Below are 20866 nucleotides of genomic sequence, written 5' to 3'. Positions count from 1 at the left end.
ATTATTTCTAATAAACTCCAATGAAAAGTTTTGTTAAACAATGTTGTTTTACCTTGAAACAACTATGGTAACAAGATATTAAAGGTGACCTAACTCAAACATATATTTAATAATATAATATAAAAGCCTGAATTATCTTTAATAATATGCTTCTAATTTTATACATGACTTTCTTCTTTAAAAAGTGACAAGAGATGGGGTTAATTAGGGTTGAGTTAGCCCCTTGCATGCATTTTCGCCTTCAAATATTTAATATAATTTTATTTAAATTGATTAAAATCATTAGGAGTCATAAAATTATTTCTCTAAACATCTAAAATAGTGATATATTTATATAATTCAAACTCATCATGACTATATAATTTAAGTTAAAAGATCATGTACTAATTCATCTACGTGGTCAGTGGAGTATGAAAAGCAAATGTGGGTGAAAAAGAACAACAAAACATGAAATGTTCCCCCTAAGGAAAAGGTCGTAGACATGTCAATGGTTGAAATATGAAGTGGACATGGAAAAGAGGGACAATAGCTAGGAAAGGAAAACAGACTTGGACCCGTTGGTTCTAGCTAGTCAAGTGATTCCCTTAACATTCTACTGCTCTTAGCCGTTTCATTGGCCACATGTCAAGTCAAGCTCTAATTAATTGGCTAAGCACAATTCCTTTCCTAAGCAATGTGATTATCTGTTGACCCACTTTGACAATTGGTCTGGCTCTAACTCGTTTCATATGAAATTGTGGGGTTTTACTTTTAACTTTTAATCAACCTTTTATGAATGACCTCCAAAAATTAAAATCAACTTTTCATGAGAACTTTTACATTTTCATGTTATCCGCATTAAGCCTCTGGTTAATAATCATGATCACAATCCCATGAGAGGCTATCTGGTACGGTGAAAAACACTGTAACAAAATTTGTTTTTAGCGAGAATTATATGGCTAGTGATAATAAATTAATGGCTGATAAAAGTCATCTTGAACACTTATAAAAAAAAAAAAAAAAAACTCCAGCTTAAATTACAATTATTTTTTTGCATGTAACAAATGAGCATTAATATGTAAAAAGTCAATTTATAATAAGAAAAATCTTATAAAAAGAATTTAAATGCTAATAAAATGTGTTTTTACAGGTGTGTTTTTGTTTTTTTTAAATCAAAAATAAATGTAAAAAATTTACGATAACTCGCACACTTTATTTAATAAATTGAGTTAGATGTTCTAAGTGTAAAATGTGTTTTTACTAGTGTTTGTTGTGAACTTAAAATTACCATAATATTTTCATCAACCCGATGACCATTGTTTAATTTTTTGATAAACATTTTAGTGGTAATTTATAGTGTTATAAAAAGGAATATTAATTATCACAAAAAATGACATTGTAATTCAATTAGTAACACACAAGTTGGGGAATCACCTAAGTTCAATTTAGTGGAATAAATCTTGAGGAAGGATAAGAAAATTTAAATATGATTAAACTTTGGATTGAATATTAATATGTTTTATGGCTGAGCAAAGTTTATAGTGATACTAGAGATCCCACGAAAGAATTAAAGATTCTAATTATTTAAAAAATTGAAACAGACGCATGAGAAATTAGAAAAAAATATTAATTTTTGAAAAAACATGTGATTTAACAAAAAAGTTGTAAAAACATGCTCTTAATTAAATAGGTTTATAAATTAATTAATCAAATAAGTTATTTTTTTTGTTGCAATCAAATAAGTTATAAATATTTTGAAATAACTTGCTAAACATCCTTGATCATCAAAAAAGGTAAAAAATTAATAAATAAATCCCCTTTGCTCTATTCGAATTAAAATACTATCACCTTTCACATCATTTTCAATTTGGGGCATATATAATATAGTTGGTCAAAAACACGTTCTTCAAGCTTTGACACATAAAATGCAATAATAATGCCATGACTCATGAGGAATTCAGTTGACAAAAAGGATATACTTTCATAATTAATTAGCAGTTATGGGTGCAATTTTAATGTCACTGGAATGGAATGGAATGGAACACCATGATTGGACCCAGCAACCAACTTAACAAATAGACTTCTTATTGCTACTTTCTATATATCTCATAACTCTGTCATCTTCATTTGGTACCACATAACTATTAAGTACTTCTTTGTCCAATACACGCGTCATATATATGAAGTATAAGTTTAATTTAGATCGTACTTAAAGAATTTTATGAGGAAATAATTTTGTTTTGTATTTTATGTTTTGTTAAGGCATAAATATATATAAGAAAATTATAATAAAATTTTCTAAGATTGAGTTATACATATTAATTTTTTAAATAAAACTTCTAAGATTACATCTAGATTAAAAATAAATTGATTTACATAATCACATGGTAATATAATAATTGCACAAAATTCCACACAAATTTTGTTATTTCCCTCATCATGATATCATTACCCCTTCTCTCTCTCAAGTTGGAGCATGTAAATTACATATCCCCAACTTGCACAATAGAGAGGTGAACTGAGTAGGACCAAGAGCCTTAGTAAAAATATTAGCTAATTGTGCATGTTCAGGAACATAAGTAGGTGCAATATTGTTAGTGAAATACTTTCGCGAGTGAAGTGACAATCCACTTCAATGTGCTTGGTGTGCTCATGAAAAATTGGATTTTTGATTATATGAAGCGCTGCTTGACTATCACAATGAAGTCGCATAGGCTGAGAAGGAGAGATACCAAGACTATGGACAAGACCTTTTAACCATTTCAATTCTCCTGTTACAGTTGTCATGGATCAATACTCAGCCTCAACAGAGGAGCGAGATACTATTTATTGTTTCTTAGTTTTCCATGAAATTGGAGAAGATCCAAGTAGAACAAATCATCTGGTAAGGGACCTATGAGTTAAAGGACATCCAGCCCAATCAGAGTCACACCAACTAGAAAGTTGCAGGTCATAATCCAATACGCAACAAAATACCCTATCCTGAATTCCTTTTCAGGTATCGAACAACACAGAGAGCAACCTCTCATTAGGCCTCTTTAGGCGCCTGCATAAATTGAGACAGTACATGCACACAGTATGAAAGCTCGGGTATGGTAAAACAGAGGTAAATGAGACGACCTACTAATCGCCTATACTGATCAGGATGAGAAAAAGGCAAGTCTGCTGCAAGTGCCAGACGATGATTCTATTCAATTGACACATTTGATGGCTTAGCTCCTAGAAGTCCAACTTCAGCTATAATGTCCAAAGCATATTTGCGTTGACAAAGAAAGATACCTGCGGAAGATCGTGCCACTTCAACACCTAAGAAATATTTGAGGATCCCCAATTCTTTCATGTGAAAGCAATTGTGTAAATAGGCTTTAAATTTGGTGATAGCTTCATGATTATCTCCCAAAATGATTAGGTCATCAACATACATTAACACTACAATATGTACCCTCGGTCATTGCAAGACGAAAATAGAATAATCAAACAAAGATTGTCGAAATCCGTAGTGTTTTAGTGCAGCGGACAACTTGGAAAATCAACAGTGAGGCGCCTGTTTGAGTCCATATAAGGACTTGTTGAGTTTACACACCATGCCATATTGCTGCGGAAGAAAGCCATAAGGCGGCTTCATGTACACAACCTCCTCAAGGTGCCTGTATAAAAATGAATTATGCACATCCATCTGATGTAATTCCCAAGCTTGTGTGGCTACTACGGCTAACTCTGTGCGTACTGTTACCATTTTTACAACGGTGCAAAAGTCTTTGTGTAATCGATCCCCTCCTTTTGATGATTGTTAAGAATTACTAACCGTGCTTTGAACCATTCTACACTTCCATCAACTTTATGCTTTATTTTGTACACCCACTTACAACCAAATGCTTTCTTTCCTGGAGGCAATTGTGTGATTGTCCAAGTTTCATTGGTCTCAAGGGCATGTATCTCATTTTTCATTACATATCTCCACTGACTGTCTTTCACAGTGTCAGGATCCTTTTCCAATGAAATGGATGCAACAAAAACACGATGTGCAAGAGAAAAATGGTCATAATTCATATAATTAATTATGGGATAAGGTGCATCGGAGTCTGCCTTTGGAGAGGGTGAACAGTTGCATGGACTCAGTCTTTTGGTGGTATTTGTCACATAATCTTGTAATCGAGTAAAAGGTTGTTTGGTTCTATGTCCTCTACCCAATAATGGCTCGGTTGGTGATATAGATGGAAGCACTATATCTTGTGTGTCCATATTTTGGAGAGTAACACCTCGTTCATCGAACCCCGCATTTGGCTCACCCCCTCTATCATCCATTGCCATATCATCACTTTTTTCAGTACCTTTTGTGTGATCCATTTCTTCTACACCATCAGTCACATCACCAACAATTTCTTCACAGCTCCAATTTTTAGGAGGAACATCTTCTTTGATAGTAACATCAATAGAAAAAGGATACTTGGTCTCAACGAATTCAACATCTCGAGAGACAAAAATATCTTTTGTTTCTAAGTCAAACAACTTCCACCATTTCTTGCCATATGGGTAGCCAATAAACACACACTTTTTACTCCTACTTGCAAATTTATCACCATTCCTTCTTTGATTATGGGCGTAACATAAGGAGCCAAATATTCTCAAATGTTCATATGCAGGTTGTTGCCCATATAGCATCTCATATGGAGTTTTCCCATTCAAAATAGTGGAAGGAGTTCGGTTGATCAAATATGCTACAGTTAAAATACATTCTCCCCAGAACTTAATGGGAAGATTACCTTGAAATCGCAGTGCTCGAGCCACATTCAAAATATGTTTATGTTTTCGTTCCACTCTCCCATTTTGTTGGGGTGTTCCGGTGCAAGATGTTTGAAAAATTATTCCACGATCAAGAAAATATCTTCTCATGCATGTGAATTCTGTCCCATTATCACTTTTAAATATTTTGACTTGTTTATGAAACTGCCTCTCAAGCAGAGCAAAAAAATTATGAAGCATTGTCAATACTTCTCGTTTATCAACTAATAGGTATACCCATACAACACGTGAATAATTATCAACTATTTTCAGGAAATAAAAAGCACCACAAGTATAAGAAATTCTATATGGTCCCCATAAATCACAATGAACTAATTCAAATGCACTACTAGCTTTATGTTCACTCAAAGGAAACTTCTCTCTAGTCTATTTGGCTCTAAAACAGACTTCACATGTTTTATTCACTACATTGCTATCTTTATATTTTCTAATCTCAGGAATCAATTGGATGATCTTCAAGGAAGGATGTCCCAACCGTTTGTGCCACGAGTCCATGGAATGAAAACCATCAGTTTTGTAAGCTCTCACATATTGAACCCCTCTGAGAAAATAGAGTCCATCCCTCCGTTCACCTGTTCCAATCAGTGTCCTCGAAATACGATCATATACAACACATAACTTATCAGTGAATTGAACAACACATTTCAATTCATCCATCATCTGCGAAACAAATATCAAATTGCAATTCAATTTAGGCACATAGAGAATATTAGTAAATTTTAGGCCTCCATTTAACACCATGCTTCCTTCTTTAATCGTTATTGTATGTTGTCCATTAGGAAGTTCAACTGGACAACTTTGAATATCTCGCAGTTCATGCATATGATTCAGATTTCCAGTCATGTGGTTGGAAGCCCCTGTGTCAATTATTCATGTATTGGTATCACGTTCACCTGTCATCTTGTCATTAGAGTTTGTTTTCTGAGCATTTAGTAATTCTACTAGCGTTTGTCATTGTTCTGTAGTAAATCCAGTCAAACCTGGATTGTCTCCTTCTCAGATCCTGGTGTTTGCACTTGTTTCACCACTGTGCACAACATTTGTACGCACTGTTCCTCCTTTTCCTCGTCCAGTTCTCGGGTCGTCATTGGAATTCAATTCATACGGTGATGAAGTCTTTTTCACCATCTTATGTTCTTCTTGCTTATGAGACTCATTATTAAGAGCCTCCTCTTCATGATGACTCATTGTTGCTAAATTTCAAACAAAACCTGTTGACTCTGATACCATAAAAAATTCTATGACAGAATAATTATGTTCTGTATTTCATGTTTTGCTAAGATATAAAAATATATAAGAGAAATACAACAAAATCTCTTAAGATTGAACTATACGGATTGATTCTCTAAATAAAACTCCTAAAATTACGTAAAGACTAAAAAATAAATTAATTTACATGATCACAAACTAATAATACATAGTAATATAATAATTAGATATAATTTTACACAAATTCTGTTATTTCATCTTGATATCATTAATACTATGTAAAATTAGTTGTATTTAATGACCTAAAAAGGAACACATAAATTGAAGGTATACACAAATATCAAACTCCTATCAAATAACGACCCCTTGAGGATGAACAAGCTCCACACATTTGACGAGTACATCAAAGTCCAATGCCGGTTAAATGCATGCATCCCGAGGACGGTGGTGATTATTGATTCGTCACATTTCATCATAGACTTTGTGAGTACATTCAATTCTATATGTTTCAAACAGAGGATAAATTTAGCGTGTATAGTAAATTGGTTCTTCGGGGGAAAAAAGAAAAATTAAATCTAATAGTGGATGCATTAGTTTACTAGTCAATAAATGCACTCATCATGTAAGGTTACGATTAGTCTAAGGTATTTGAATGAAATCAATAATTAGTAGTACAACCAAAAGGGTTTAATACACTTTTGAATTGTCATTTTTCAAAAAGTAAAAGTAACTTTGACATGTACATCGTTTTTTATAATTATAAAATTCTTTCAATTAATTTATATCGTATTAATTACATTAAATCTATTCATTAATTACATTATTATTTTTAATTTTTTTTATATCCACTTAATTACTTCTCATTAATATTTGAAGAAAAAAAATAATTAAAAATACATAAAAAATAATAATTAATACATCTAAAAATTTAAAAAATAATCTTATAAAAAAATAAATAAATTTATGAAAAAGATCTTATAATTAGAGATAAAAGAAATATGTTTCATGTCAAAAGGACCTTAATTAGAAATTTATGATTTTCACAAGTACATATAGAACGTATATCTCTATTTATAGTGGAAGCCTTTCAAAGTTCCTATTTTCTTTTAGTGTAATTTGTTTCACAATCAAAGGAACATATTTATATTCTTTATTTTTTTTAGTAGACTACGAGAAGTACTTATACTTGAGTTGAGTAAGCATAAAATTTTCTCTCTTTGATATTACAAATTAAGCTTGAACAACTTCAATTTAATTTATTCACACATTTAATGGCCGTTAACTTGTTTTTTTTCTTTAATTCCTACGAATGTTTGAATCTTGTCTCAAGCAACTATCATTATTAACAAAGTTCAGCATAATTAATAGATAAGTTAGATGCATTATTAAGTATATTATCAAGGGTTTGATACTTAATCATTTGTATGGAGAAGATTTTGTTCAATAAAATAGATATATAATACATATTTCAATAATTTTTCCACTCCGAAGAAATTTTTCGACTATTAGTTGAGAGAGATATCTTTTGGTGTGTGTGTATATATATATACAAACAAACATAAACTAGCACTCTGTTCAGAATAGATTTCGACAAATTAATAATTTCATGATTGCTACAATTATTAAGTGGAAAAACAGAAAAGAATCCGTTTGCTTGGTGTTCCATGGAGAAACAATGACCGGAATTGAGGAGGAATATATGTTTAAATTTGGACGGAATATGCAGAGACAAATAAAGCAAAAGGAACTTTTAGGACCCAACAAGAAAATGAAACGCCCCGAATTACGTATTCAACTTGGCTTCTCCCACCTCAATTCTTTATTTTTGATGTTGAAATTCAAGAAAGTGACTAGCCAAGAAAATTATGTGACGCACTTTCCTCAAAGGACTAATGGGAAGTCGGTGGTTCAAGAAAATTATTAACTTGTTTAAATTCCGAACAACTTGACAACCACTACCATTTCCTCATCAAGATGATGGCATTCCTCTTTTTTGTGCCATATTTGATCCCTTATTTAGAAATATTTTTACGTTACTTGAATTGCAACATGTGATAACAAATATCGATCCTTGGCCTGGTTTTTTATTTTCCAGATGCTGACTTTATTAATTTTCAAAAAAGAAAATCATGCATCCACCATATATTCATAGGTATCCACCATTAAGAAATACCTTGCCCCTGTTTGGTTTAAGCACGGTATCAAAGAAAGGATAATTTTTTTTCCAAAAAATTTAATGGCTCTCACACCTCCCCCACACAACTTTTTAATTAATTCAAATATTTTTTCTCTATCACATTTCATTCCATTCAACCAAAATAACCCTTAAAGGTTCCTTGATATAAGAATCTCAAAGACATGGTCAATCTATCACCCAAATTCAACATATGTGAATAAGTCAAATGTAACGAATTAGAGTGGATAATGACACGAACTTAGGAAAAATATACACACATATATAATATAATATAATATAATATACTTACAATATTCAACATATTACATGTAATATAATGAGAGAAGAGAGAGTATTTATTATCCTATTATTTTCTAACTCAACTTTTACACTAAACTAACGGCATAATATAAGAGATAATAACATTATCTTGATCACCTGAAAAGGATTTTTTTTTTATTAAAAATAATACAGGAATATGTTTTAAATTTATAAGGAAAAGTATTTTTATGCATTTTAATTATAAAAAAATCCTTTTACTTTCTTAACTGGTGTGGTTAACATTTTCCGTAAAAAATACCAATTAGCCTTTTAAAAACATTCTTACAATTGTTCAAACTTTAAAATTACAAAGAATGTGTGTCAAATAATAAGTTAAACCTTGACTTTAGGTTTGGAAAGTAAATTGGACTTATTTAAGATCAAACTTTTTTTTTACAGCATTTAAGATCAAACTTAATCTCCCTAATTTCTATCTTAAATCGCGTAGCAGCAAACTTAATATTTAAGTGAGATTATCAAGAATTTTGGGTTATTCCCAAACTGTTGCAGGGCTTCTCACCCTATGTTAATTGTTTCTGGCTTCAATAGACTTGAACCTATTGAGTCAAGCTAAACTTGAGTTAGGTCAGGTCCGAAGGTATCTTGGTTTCAAAGACTTAGAAGACTTATAAGAATTGGTCCCTATGAAAACGTATTTTGGTTCCAAGGAATTATCTATCCATCTAGCATATGTCTTGCGTTTCTGTTTAGTGGTACGAATCCTGCGTTTTACTCATTTTGCACTGATAGAAAACAATGTTGTGGTGAATACATCTACACGTCTTACAAAATGTAAACAAAGATTAGGGTATATTTTTCAACAATATTTAAATTGATAATTAATGTGAGTGTCATGTATATTTTATAGTAAACATTAAGGACTAATTGCACATTACCCAAACATTAAAAGGGGTAATGTGCTTTTTTCCCCTTTTGATTATATTTGTATGCAAACCTAGTTTTGATTGTACTAAAAACATTGTTATTTTAATGGTCTTCTTTCTCACTCATTAATATTAATGATAAAATATATTAAAAATAATTAATTTTTAAACACACATATATAAAGGAACAAAATTAGTTTTTTTTTAGCAAAATTAGTATTTATAAGACTATTAAAAAAGAACGGATGGGGTAATACGTGATAGTATATGACTGATTAAGGTTTTTTTACATTTTGCAACTTATTCATAATACCATATGGGTTATATGGAGGGATGTGATTTTTAAAATTGAAAGTTGCACGCTTTAATAAATGAATGAGAATGAAAAATGACCACACTACTAGAACCCTTTCAAAAGGATATTTGAAAGTTTATTGGATGCAAGGTGAAGAAAAGAAAGCTATAAAATTCCAACACACTTTTCTGATGAAGGTGGAAAAGAAAAGGGAAAGCTTTCTCTTTTTTTTCTTTTCGATATGAATTAAAGCACAGACCAAAGCTGAGTCGCTCGTAACAATCAACATGGAAATTGAAGGTAGGTAGGAGTATATCACCATATTCGATCCATTTCCTAATTTCACACCATGTTGTTAACTGTTTGCTCATTAGCTAATTCTACCGTTTATAATCCCCCCCAACCCATATGATTGTGTATCAAAGGCTTTCTTAAAAATTGACTAGTCGTTTTGATTAATTAACAACAAAATTGACCCCATTTTTCTAACAACATGCTCCACACTGGATTCCATTGTGCATGGATTGATCTAATGCTTATAAATTCGCAATTTGATGAAAGAGATGCCTGGCTTATCCGAAAAGGCAATCTTTGGACGAACATTTTATTCTTATGAATAAAAACAGAATGAGAACTTGACTTTAATTTAGTTCCCTGTCAAATATTTAACAGCTTTTAGTCAATAAATATATTAAAATTAAAATATGTTTTTAGTTTTTTTTTTAATATTTTTCATATTTAATTTTAGTTTTTTAATTTTTTTATTATTTATTTTCGTCCTATGATTTGAAAATACTTCACTTTTATTTCACAAAGTGTATTTTGTGACAGTTTATAATTATCATTATATATTAATTATAAGGATTCAACAAATTTTTAGTCATAGTAGAATTTCATATTTAAAAGTTTTAGTTCTTGTAAAATGTGTTGTCTATTTGTAGTTTCTCATATATTTTTATTGTTCATAATTAGTCCCTAGAAGAGACTAAAAAAGGACAAAAATTTAACAACATAAAAAATATTTATCAGCCGTAGAAATAAGTGAGAAACTAAAAATAGGCAAAAAAAAAATTAAAACTCAAAATTGAAAATTGTACGGACCAAAAAATTATTTACTCCCAATTAGAATCACTTTGAAAACTAAAAGTGAAGTATTTTCAAATTAAAAAGACAAAAATAAAACAAAATTTAACTTAGAGGACTAAAATCAAATTTAAATACAGACAAAAACATGTTTTACTTATATTAATCACTCTTGTGCTCTGACGGAGGGGAAAAATGAAGATGAATACTTATTATTTTGTGGTACAAATTAAACCGAAGAAAGTGACATCTATAGTTAATTGGAAATAGGAACACTAGTTTTTTTATAAAAAAAATTATAAATAAAATGTGTGTGTGCAAATCTAAATGATAGCAAGAAAATTACATACATAAATCAAGAGAACGAAAAGGAGATATGCAGGTTCTCAACCTGCGAGTGGATGATTATCTGCGTAGGAATCCCACCATTAGTTCTGCAACTCAATTATGAATTTATAATTGCAAACACGTCTATGCAACTCAAACAAACAGGGCAAAGTGTTAACACTCCTCCCCTCCACCAAAGAAAGTTTAGGAGATGCAATATATTTATTTATTCAATCAAAGATTTGACCAATGATTTCTCTACCAACAATCTTGAGTACTACTAGCTTAATTCACATATTTTAATTTGAGGGAAGATACATTTATCATAATTATTTAATAAACAACTGGTTGCAATGCTTTCCCCCAACAAAGGATAAAGACATGGATTGATGGCAATTGTTTACCCAACATAATGCCAAACATCTTATTTGAGGAGTGATGTGAATAAGCACAATCCTCATAACTCGTTGCTAATTGATTAACATGGTCAAAGGATTTGACTGGTTGTCATAAAATGAGAGGGGACAGAAAAGGGGTAATTTCATTTCATTTCTTACCCCAACCTCTAATTTTTGTGAAACCAATATGCCAATTTGGTCATGGGAGTTATACATATGCATCAAGTGTTTATTGGCACACTAATGGAATGGAAAAAAAAAAAAATATATATATATATATATATATATATATTAGATTGAAATTTTTTTTCACAAATATTACATATACAAAATTTTATATTAATTCAAAATAATTTATTTTTCCGTTCATATAAATTAAAATCAACATAATATAAATATTTCAAAATATATTAAATATAAATTTTTTTATTACCTTTTTGTTATTATTCAATTTTAATAAAATTTGACATAAATAATCTTATTAATATGTAAATATAATTTAACGATTAAATTAATGAAAATTATATTTTATATCAAATTATAAAAATAATATAATTATTATTAAAATTATATCAATATAATTTGATCTCTATGTATATATATATTATATATATATATATATTAAGGATAAGAGGACTATATATGTGACCACAACCCATAATTTTCTCCACGGGTCGTAGAGGATACCACGTGCTTGTTCCTATCTATATCGTCTCAATAGAGCAAAACAACATTGATGTTAGTGAAGTACACATTCACTATTATTTGCGCTCTCTATTCATCAAGCTCTCAATTCATCAACATCTATTATTGCACGGATGAATTGATGAAACTGAAACCATCCAAACTTCCTTATTTTCATTTAATCTTTTCGCTAAAAGCTAGTGGATTGACCAAAATCAATTAAACTTTGAGTATTAGGGTCTAGGGAGAAATAAAAAAACAAAAGGGCTTGTAAGAAAGAAAGAAAAAAATGTACATGTTCTTTCACTGTAATTTCCTAACCTGTTTGATGTGATGTTTCCTTTTGGAAATCATTATTAGTATTCTTACCAATTGGGTCTCCAAGTCACGGTAACAAACAAAATAAATTAACATCTTAAATTTGCTGATTGTTTTGGCATCAATTCATAATATAATGTAAATAGTTAAATACCCATATTGTATGTCAGCAATTTAATTGCAAGCAGAGGAAGCATTAGAAAGACAAATGGAAGTCTAGAAGAATAGGGACAGCAAGGCTTTGTCTACTTACAACAACAACAGGAACGAGGGGTAACTTAAACTTATTTTATGTCCAATCTAAATCTGAGTGATAAAAAAGAATGGATGTTTCCTAGGCATGCATCAAGCTTGTCTAGTGAGGGGAGGTGGTTGAGGGCACACACATCACAAAGTGGATGATGGCTAACATGTGATTGTAGGAGCTTAAAATGTAAATCTTGTCTCCGTGTAACGGTATAGGAATACACTTATTTTATAGCCTATTAAATGTTAAAATCTACGGCATCACATGATGTACACATGTATTGGCATTTGGCAAATAGCTAGCTAGCACCACACACGCACATGTTCTCTTGGTGTGTTTAAGAGTTAGATGTCTTATCTCTAGGGCTTTTACAAGAGTCAAGGGAGCTGGATAATGGGAGTTGGTTGTGGACACGTTAGTTGGATACAAAATGAATTGAGAATGTGATAAAGTAGTTGATTAAAAGTCAACCCCTGATGAAGATACCTATGGTTTAGCTAAAACACTAGAATTGCCCGTGTCAAAGCAAGAACTGTGGAGAGGGGGAAAGGGTATCACGGGCCAGTCATAAACAGCCTATGCCATACTCATACTGTGCTGCCAATGCCAATGTAAACGCGTGTTTGGATTTTAGTTCACTTATTCATGTTGACGATGAAGCAAATATAATTTGTTTTAGTTAAATCCACGTTGACGATTAGAAACACCAAACCAAATAACCTACAAGTGATTAAGAATTCAGAATTATCTCTTATCTTTTTCATGTATTAGTTTGATTTCTCATAAAGTTGTTAAAATTTTGATTCACAGACCATCCTTTTCAGAAAGATATAATAGGATAAAATTACTTGGGGTTTAGGGTTGTGTAGTGATATTCTGAGTAAGTCTTTATTGATAATCTCAATATGACCTTAATGCCCGTCAAAGGTACCTTCCCTACCTACCACTTTTCATGGAAAAAAAAAAAAAACCATATTGATAATGTGCTTCAAGAATTGAAAACACCCCATGACATCCATCTACAAAATTGGAGAACACTTAATGCAATGCTGGGCCAACTTCCTCTGTCTTAACAAATATCTAGCCACTACCCTGGATGGAAATCAAATAGAAGATATTTTGTGGGTTACCATGAAATGAAATTGATACCAGAAAAATATGTGCTACCTCCTTAAAATACTTTTTTTAAAAGCTCAATTAACTTATAGCTTTATTTATTAATATTGAGAAATATATAAATGTTCACAATTTAAAATTATGTAAAGAAACATGCATTAATATTTTAGTAGTACCCATGGTCTTGGTCAACATACAATAAAAAAATGGTTTCACCTAAAAATACACACACACACACACATATATATATATATATATATATATATATATATATAAAATTCTGGTTTACAAACACTCATATGGTATTGATGTATATAACTATATATTGCCATACATTTGTTTACTGTTGACATTTATCACTTCTCTCTCATCTTTTTCTTGGTGCCTTTCTAGGTGTCTTCACCCCAAATTATCTCTACCAAACATTTTTCATCGCTATAAAAAGGTCCCATATGTACCATTGTACTAAACTTTTGCCATTAGCTCTGACTTCCCACGTGGATATTAAGAATAGAAACAACCAAGATACTACTACTTCCACGTATTTCATTTTTTTTTCCACTTATACTTTTGCTATATATATATATATATATATATATATATATATATATATATATATATCTTGCCAACTCTTATAAAAATACGAGTAACATAACAAATACTCAACATCAAAACCAGCCCTTTCAAACTGTATTTTTAGAACATCAAAAACCGAGAGTTCGGCCTCACCTTCCAGTATTGTGTTCCCATTCCAATACTCAATTGGTTAAACAAAAAACGAACAATGATCTTGACATAGGACCACGGATTGTGTTTCTTTCTTTCTTTTCTTTTCTTTTCTTTTCTTTTCTTTTTTTTTCTGGTACAGGGGACCATAGTAAAGTAGAAAACAAACACACACGTTAATTTGTGGATCAAGTTTTCCCCTACGTACAACTTGGAAGGAGTCATCATCGTTCATGATGTGATAATGGTTCCACAATAGAATGCACCCTCGCGTGTGCTTCTTCCTCTCTACCCTTATATATAAAGCCACGCACCCACGACACTTTCATCAATTAACCGCTCATTCATCCAAATTTCTCAAACTCAAGCTAGCCTTTGGGGGATATGATAGAGAAGAAGACACAGTGTGAGAAAAAGGAAAAAATGGAAGGTGAAGAAACTGAGATGAAACAACAATCCAGGTTCAAAAGGATTTGTGTGTTCTGTGGCAGCAGCCCTGGGAACAAGAGTAGCTATAAGGACGCTGCTATTGAGCTTGGGAAAGAGTTGGTAATGTCTCTCTCTTATGTTTTTTCTGTTATGACATGTTTCTGCTAATTTGAAGTTCAAGGAAATTGAACTTTGTCATGTGTTGTTTTTGGTGTGTGTTTTGTTTCATCCCTTTTGTTTTTGGTGTTCCTGTTTTGGTTTAAATGGTCAATTAAACCTTTGTTTTGGTGTTACTGCATCTGTTTCATGATGTCCCACATCGTTTCCTTCATCCACATTTCAACTACATAAGCTCCTCAAGGAAAGTGAAGAAAAAAATGTTTTTTTTTTGTTTTTTCACGAGAGAGAGAGAGGGAGAGAGAGAAATAATTCAATTCAGTTTCTATGTTTTCTCATGCATATTTTGTAGTATGGTCCATAGAAAGTATCTACCTTTCATAGTTTCATAGAGTTGTGGCAAGTGAGAATGAAAAACTACCATTGTTAAATTATGGTCTTAAATTCACTTCTTTGGGTACTTTTTGGAATTCTTGAAAAGGTGTCAAGAAATATTGATCTGGTTTATGGAGGAGGAAGCATTGGTTTGATGGGGTTGGTTTCCCAGGCTGTTTATGAAGGAGGTCGCCATGTAATTGGGTGAGCATAATCTTAATACTACTTCCTTGTGATTTACTATTTGTGTTGTTGAATTATAGGATATGATGCTAATTTTCAATTATATTCTTGTCATGATATTGTCTGCAGAGTTATTCCCAAGACACTGATGCCAAGAGAGGTAATGTTAAGATGTTTTTTGGAGGCATTTCATCAATCATGATTGCAAATAAAAAAGAAAATGACCAAACAGCTACCCAGAGAGAGGGAGGGACACAGAACGAGAGACAGAGAGAATTATCTACTTACTACTTTACCTTCCGACCACAATATGCTTTTCTTGTTCCAATGCTCCCTATCCTCTTTTAGACAGAGTAATGCTGTTTATATATCATAACAACTTTTATAGCATTATTTTCTAAATAAATGGTAGATGCACTGATAATATAATAATATTAATATTTTTAATCAATAAAAATTTATCATATATAATAATTTTATTAATTTTAAAATTATTATTTTAAATCATAACTAGTGTGATTTCTGATTGACAGATAATATAAAAGTCTACTACATTATGGGTATATTGAAATTAAATTCTTTTTTAAATTTTTTTTATCGCTATATGTTACATTACTCATTTTAATACAAAGTTCTCAATTTCTCTCCTTTTTATATATACAGCATGTTATATAAAATCAATGTACAAATGAACATCTCTCTTCAGTGAATTTTCCACCTTACTTTTGTTATCACAGTGTATGGATTTTGCACTTTGTCTTTTTTGGTTGATTCTTATGGGGTTTCAAGTGGGACTTATGCTTGCTTTTCACATTGTTTTTGGTTTTGGTTTCACATTAGAGTTTTTTTTTTTTTTCTTATAAACTTATCCATCAATACACCTGGCAACCTGGGGTCATTCCTTCTGAGCTATTTTGTCCCTCTCTCTCCAAGTTCCATGTACCCTCCTTAAGATTCTTATGGCAATTAAGCCCCCCTTTGGTTTGATCTCCATTTTTCTTATTATTGATCAGTAACTTTTTTTATCTTTCTTCGTTTGGTCTATTTTTTGGTTTATCATTTTTCCCTAGGGAAAATGTCAAGCTATACTATATCCCCACTTGAGCCCACTTTCTGAAGTACTCATCATTACCCCTCTTCCATTCCTATCAATGCATTAAATTTAAGACTCACTCTCACTCACACACACAAAACCAACCCCTTTATGGTTTCAGTGATAATTTGGATCCATTTGGGTTTTGTGGCTTTTTGCAGATTACTGGAGAGACAGTGGGGGAAGTGATGGCAGTAGCAGACATGCATCAAAGAAAAGCAGAGATGGCTAAGCACTCTGATGCCTTTATTGCCTTGCCCGGTTCGTACAACATGGTTCCACCAATATTCCCTCTTAAAAAGTCACGTATCATTAGACATCAATTCAATATTATGCACTATCTAATCTACATAAATTTGGCACATAAAATAAAAATTACATCATTTAAATGATTATGCATTCTTAGTAAAATACAAAAAACACCCATCATGCATTATTAACCTGTTTGATTTTAATTTGATTTTGTTCCTCAAAGGACAATGTGGTGTTACTTATCTTTTGTCAGGTAGAATTTAATTTTGAAAATAATTATTATTTTTAGTTTATTAGAAATGCTTTACTCAATGAAAAAAAGTGATTATTTCTTTACACTTAAATTATATGAAGCATGTAATTATATTACATATTTATTTATAATTAATTATAATTTCAAAAAGAAAAAAGTAAGTGGTACACACTGTACAAATTCTGCTATTATTATGAACGAAAGTTTTTTCTTTAATAAATAAGTATTGCATGATGTTACATGTCAATAATTTTGCACATATGACATGTCAACTGCAAATCATTATGTGATAGAATCTGTGGACATTAAAACTCATCCATAGGTGGTGTATAGACATGTTTGGGACAAAATTCACATGATCCATAAGAGATTTTTCAACCTACGTGATGCAGATGCATTACTTTATTTGTGCACTACATCAATAAAATTGTAGATGGGATCTAAAGTTTAAAAACATGCAATCGATTGTCCATGTTCATTAACTCATTGTAAAATACTCCACAACCGGTTTTCTCTGTTTAGATGATGTGTTTTATAAGGTTATGATATTTGCAAGTCAAGTATATATATTACTTACCCATTTATATACTCGAGAGTATTTATATTTAACTTATATAAGATCTATTAAGATTCTAATTGGACATACCTAAATTTTATTTGTTTTGTTCTTTTTTTTTCATCATCTATTGTTTAAAAATATCTCGTTTTAAGTTTAGGAAAAGGACTGTACTGTTCTGAAGATACAATTGATAAAATTATTGTGCAAAAGTGAATTGAATATAGACTTTTTTTATCAAGCTTTTTAGGCAGTAAATTGAACTCAGGTTAAAGTTTTCACGAGGAAATTCGTATAGACCCATAGAGGTATTTATGATTATTTTTAGAATAAACATATTTTTAGTCCTTTAACATTAATGTTGAGTTATTTTCTTTTCCTTCAAATTAAAATTTAATTTTTTTAATCCTTCAAATGCACAAAATACTCTTTTAATTTTTTTGTACAACGCGAGCCAAATATAGAAAAAGAAATTTATAATTTACAATAACTTTTAACCGTTAAAATTTGATTTTTTTTATTTTACATTTTAAAGTATATTTTTTGTGATTAAAAACTATCATCATCAAATCAGTAAAAAAAATTACAAATCATTACTCACCTTAAAAGTTGCTTTAATTTTTTTTATTTACTTGATTTTGGTAATTTCAAATCGCTAAAAAATCATACTTTAAAATATAAAATAAGAAATCAAATTATGACAACAAAAAAATGTCAAAAATTATAAATATCTTATTTCCTATTTGATTCACACTTTATAGAAGGACAAAAAATAACACTTTGTGGATTTCAAAGACTTAAAAAAATAAAAAATAAATGACTTACTTTTTTTAAGTAACTAAAAACATATTTAACTTACTTTTTTTTAAGCACGTGTCCTCCTAATACACACATCACGCTTATCTTTGTACAGATAAAATTTAAAGTATTACAAAATTTGAAATTATTTTATTGTACATAAAGTAAAGTGGAAAAAAAATATTATCTTTCCACAACATTCTCCTTATTGGTGTCAAGTGAAATATTTTACGATTTTGCTATTAGAAGAATTCTATCAACACAACATTCTCCTTATTATTATTAAGTAAAATTTAATATTTGTTAAAAAAAAAAGACTTATCGAAAAGGGAGTGAATTTATATAATAAAAAATTATTATACACATACAAAAGAATTTGTTAGAAAAAATGTGTCAAATATTATATTAATGATTTTTTTCTTGAAATTATGATTTATTATGCATGCCTCAAATTGAAAGATTAAAAAGCTAAAATTTAGAAGGGAAACAGATGCCAGATTTATTTTAAAGATTACTCACAGGCCCAAGAAAAGGAAACCAAGGGCCCCAGATCGCTTCTTTCCCTTTTTTTTCATTCATAAACTGTAAAAGGGGCCCATTCAGTTTATCGTTATTGGGTCCAAGTTTTGTATCCGTAAGCAAATACAATTAAGAAAAACGACAACAATGATCAATAAAATTATTAACAAAAAATAATAATAATACAACCGAAAAAATAAAATTATAAATATATTTCAGAAGGAGAATTAGAAAGAAAATATGGAATTTCTTCAACGGCACGTAGTTGATGTAGGTCTACCCAACCAGGTCAGACCAAGCCGTTGTTAAAAAAATATTATCATCTCGTAATTTTGAAACTTAAATTTTATGTTTATATAAAGATTTTGTGAGCTTAAACAAACATCTTTTTAAAACATTAAGGATGTGGAACTTTGAGAAATATATAGAAATAGAACTTCAATTAATAATGATGTATGTCCTCTTTGTGTGTGAAGGTGGCTATGGGACTCTTGAGGAGCTTCTAGAGGTGATAACTTGGGCTCAGCTTGGCATCCATGATAAACCGGTGAGAACCCTTCTCAATCTTCAAAGATTTAGAAATGGCTAAACTTTAATTAAGTTCTAGAATTATACTCTAGAAAATTGCTATCTCTTATTTTGTTTAATGAAGAAAATAGTTTCTAAATCAAGTTAATTATGGTTTTGGAAGGTGGGGTTGCTGAATGTAGATGGATACTACAATTCCTTGTTGTGTTTCATTGACAAAGCTGTGGAAGAAGGCTTCATTAGCCCCAAAGCTCGCCACATAATTGTATCTGCCCCATCAACAAAAGAGCTTGTCAAAAAGATGGAGGTAATTAATTGCAATTACAATCTCTTTTTTGTGTTTTAATCTATTTAATTATAACTCTACAAGATGCATGCTTAAATGTGAGGAGGTTTAGTTCAATTGATTGAACAAGATCTTTGAGTTATTGTAAATCTTTTGATATTGTCTTCGATTTTAATTTATCCAAAAAAAGATATGCATTCTTCAATTCATTCATTACAAATTGATATGATTTTTGTTTCATTGTTGTAGGAATATTTTCCACAACATGAAAGAGTTGCCTCTAAGCTAAGCTGGGAAACTGAGCAGATAGATTACTCCTCAAATTGTGGCATGTCTAGGTGATTAGATGATTATGGAAGAATCGTGTAGAGACATTTGTTAGTTTAATGGTTTAAGAGACTACTACTACTATTATGGCCACAATTTCCTTTCTTTTATTATGCTATTGCATTTACTTGTTAGTGTAAACTACAGAGCTGACTTCAATCTAGCTGTGAAGCCTAACTACTCTTCTGCTCAATGTGAATTCTGGTTTTTTCAAAACATAGGAATTGTAAGATTTTTGTTCTCTTTCTTCTTCCCTTTTTTACCTTTCCATTGTGCAACAAGGACTTTGTTGCATTAAAGCTGAACCAAAAAACTTTTCTCTTTCCTTATGGGGACCCATTTGAGCATGTTTGACATGGAAGTTACTATTACTTTTTCACATATGGAGACCCCTAGCTACACCGGTATTTTTTATTTTTTAGGATTAGTGGGAAATATTTTGGACACGTCTGATATGAAAGGTATTGTACTTGGATGGAAATCATTCACTCCAAAGTTGGCTTATGCATCTTTGGTCCATCCAAGTTTTATAAACCATTCTTTTTACATGTGTTTGATGTCTATTAAAAGACTAATGATATGTT

At 30.7% G+C, this 20866-nt stretch overlaps 1 protein-coding gene across 1 annotated transcript; it reads left to right on the top strand.

Moving 5' to 3' along the window:
* Positions 1–14950: 14950 nt before the first annotated feature.
* On the top strand, positions 14951–20528 carry LOC114378029 (cytokinin riboside 5'-monophosphate phosphoribohydrolase LOG1-like). The gene is made up of 7 exons (XM_028336535.1): positions 14951–15115; positions 15594–15691; positions 15800–15830; positions 16925–17024; positions 19618–19688; positions 19833–19976; positions 20205–20528. Exons 1-7 carry the CDS (start codon positions 14951–14953, stop codon positions 20295–20297), a joined length of 702 nt encoding a protein of 233 aa, XP_028192336.1. The 3' UTR covers positions 20298–20528.
* The last annotated feature ends 338 nt before the right edge of the window (positions 20529–20866 follow it).

The sequence above is a fragment of the Glycine soja genome, chromosome 12 (assembly GCF_004193775.1).
Source record: "Glycine soja cultivar W05 chromosome 12, ASM419377v2, whole genome shotgun sequence".
Classification (NCBI taxonomy): domain Eukaryota; kingdom Viridiplantae; phylum Streptophyta; class Magnoliopsida; order Fabales; family Fabaceae; genus Glycine; species Glycine soja.
This window is presented reverse-complemented; position numbering and strand designations above follow the sequence as displayed.

Excerpts from the sequence above, each read along its gene's own strand:
- LOC114378029 (XM_028336535.1), top strand. The coding sequence starts at position 14,951 with ATGATAGAGAAGAAGACACAGTGTGAGAAAAAGGAAAAAATGGAAGGT. Across the intron at positions 15,692-15,799 it reads GGAGGTCGCCATGTAATTGG|AGTTATTCCCAAGACACTGA; the intron begins GTGAGCATAATC and ends TATTGTCTGCAG. Across the intron at positions 19,689-19,832 it reads TTGGCATCCATGATAAACCG|GTGGGGTTGCTGAATGTAGA; the intron begins GTGAGAACCCTT and ends TGGTTTTGGAAG.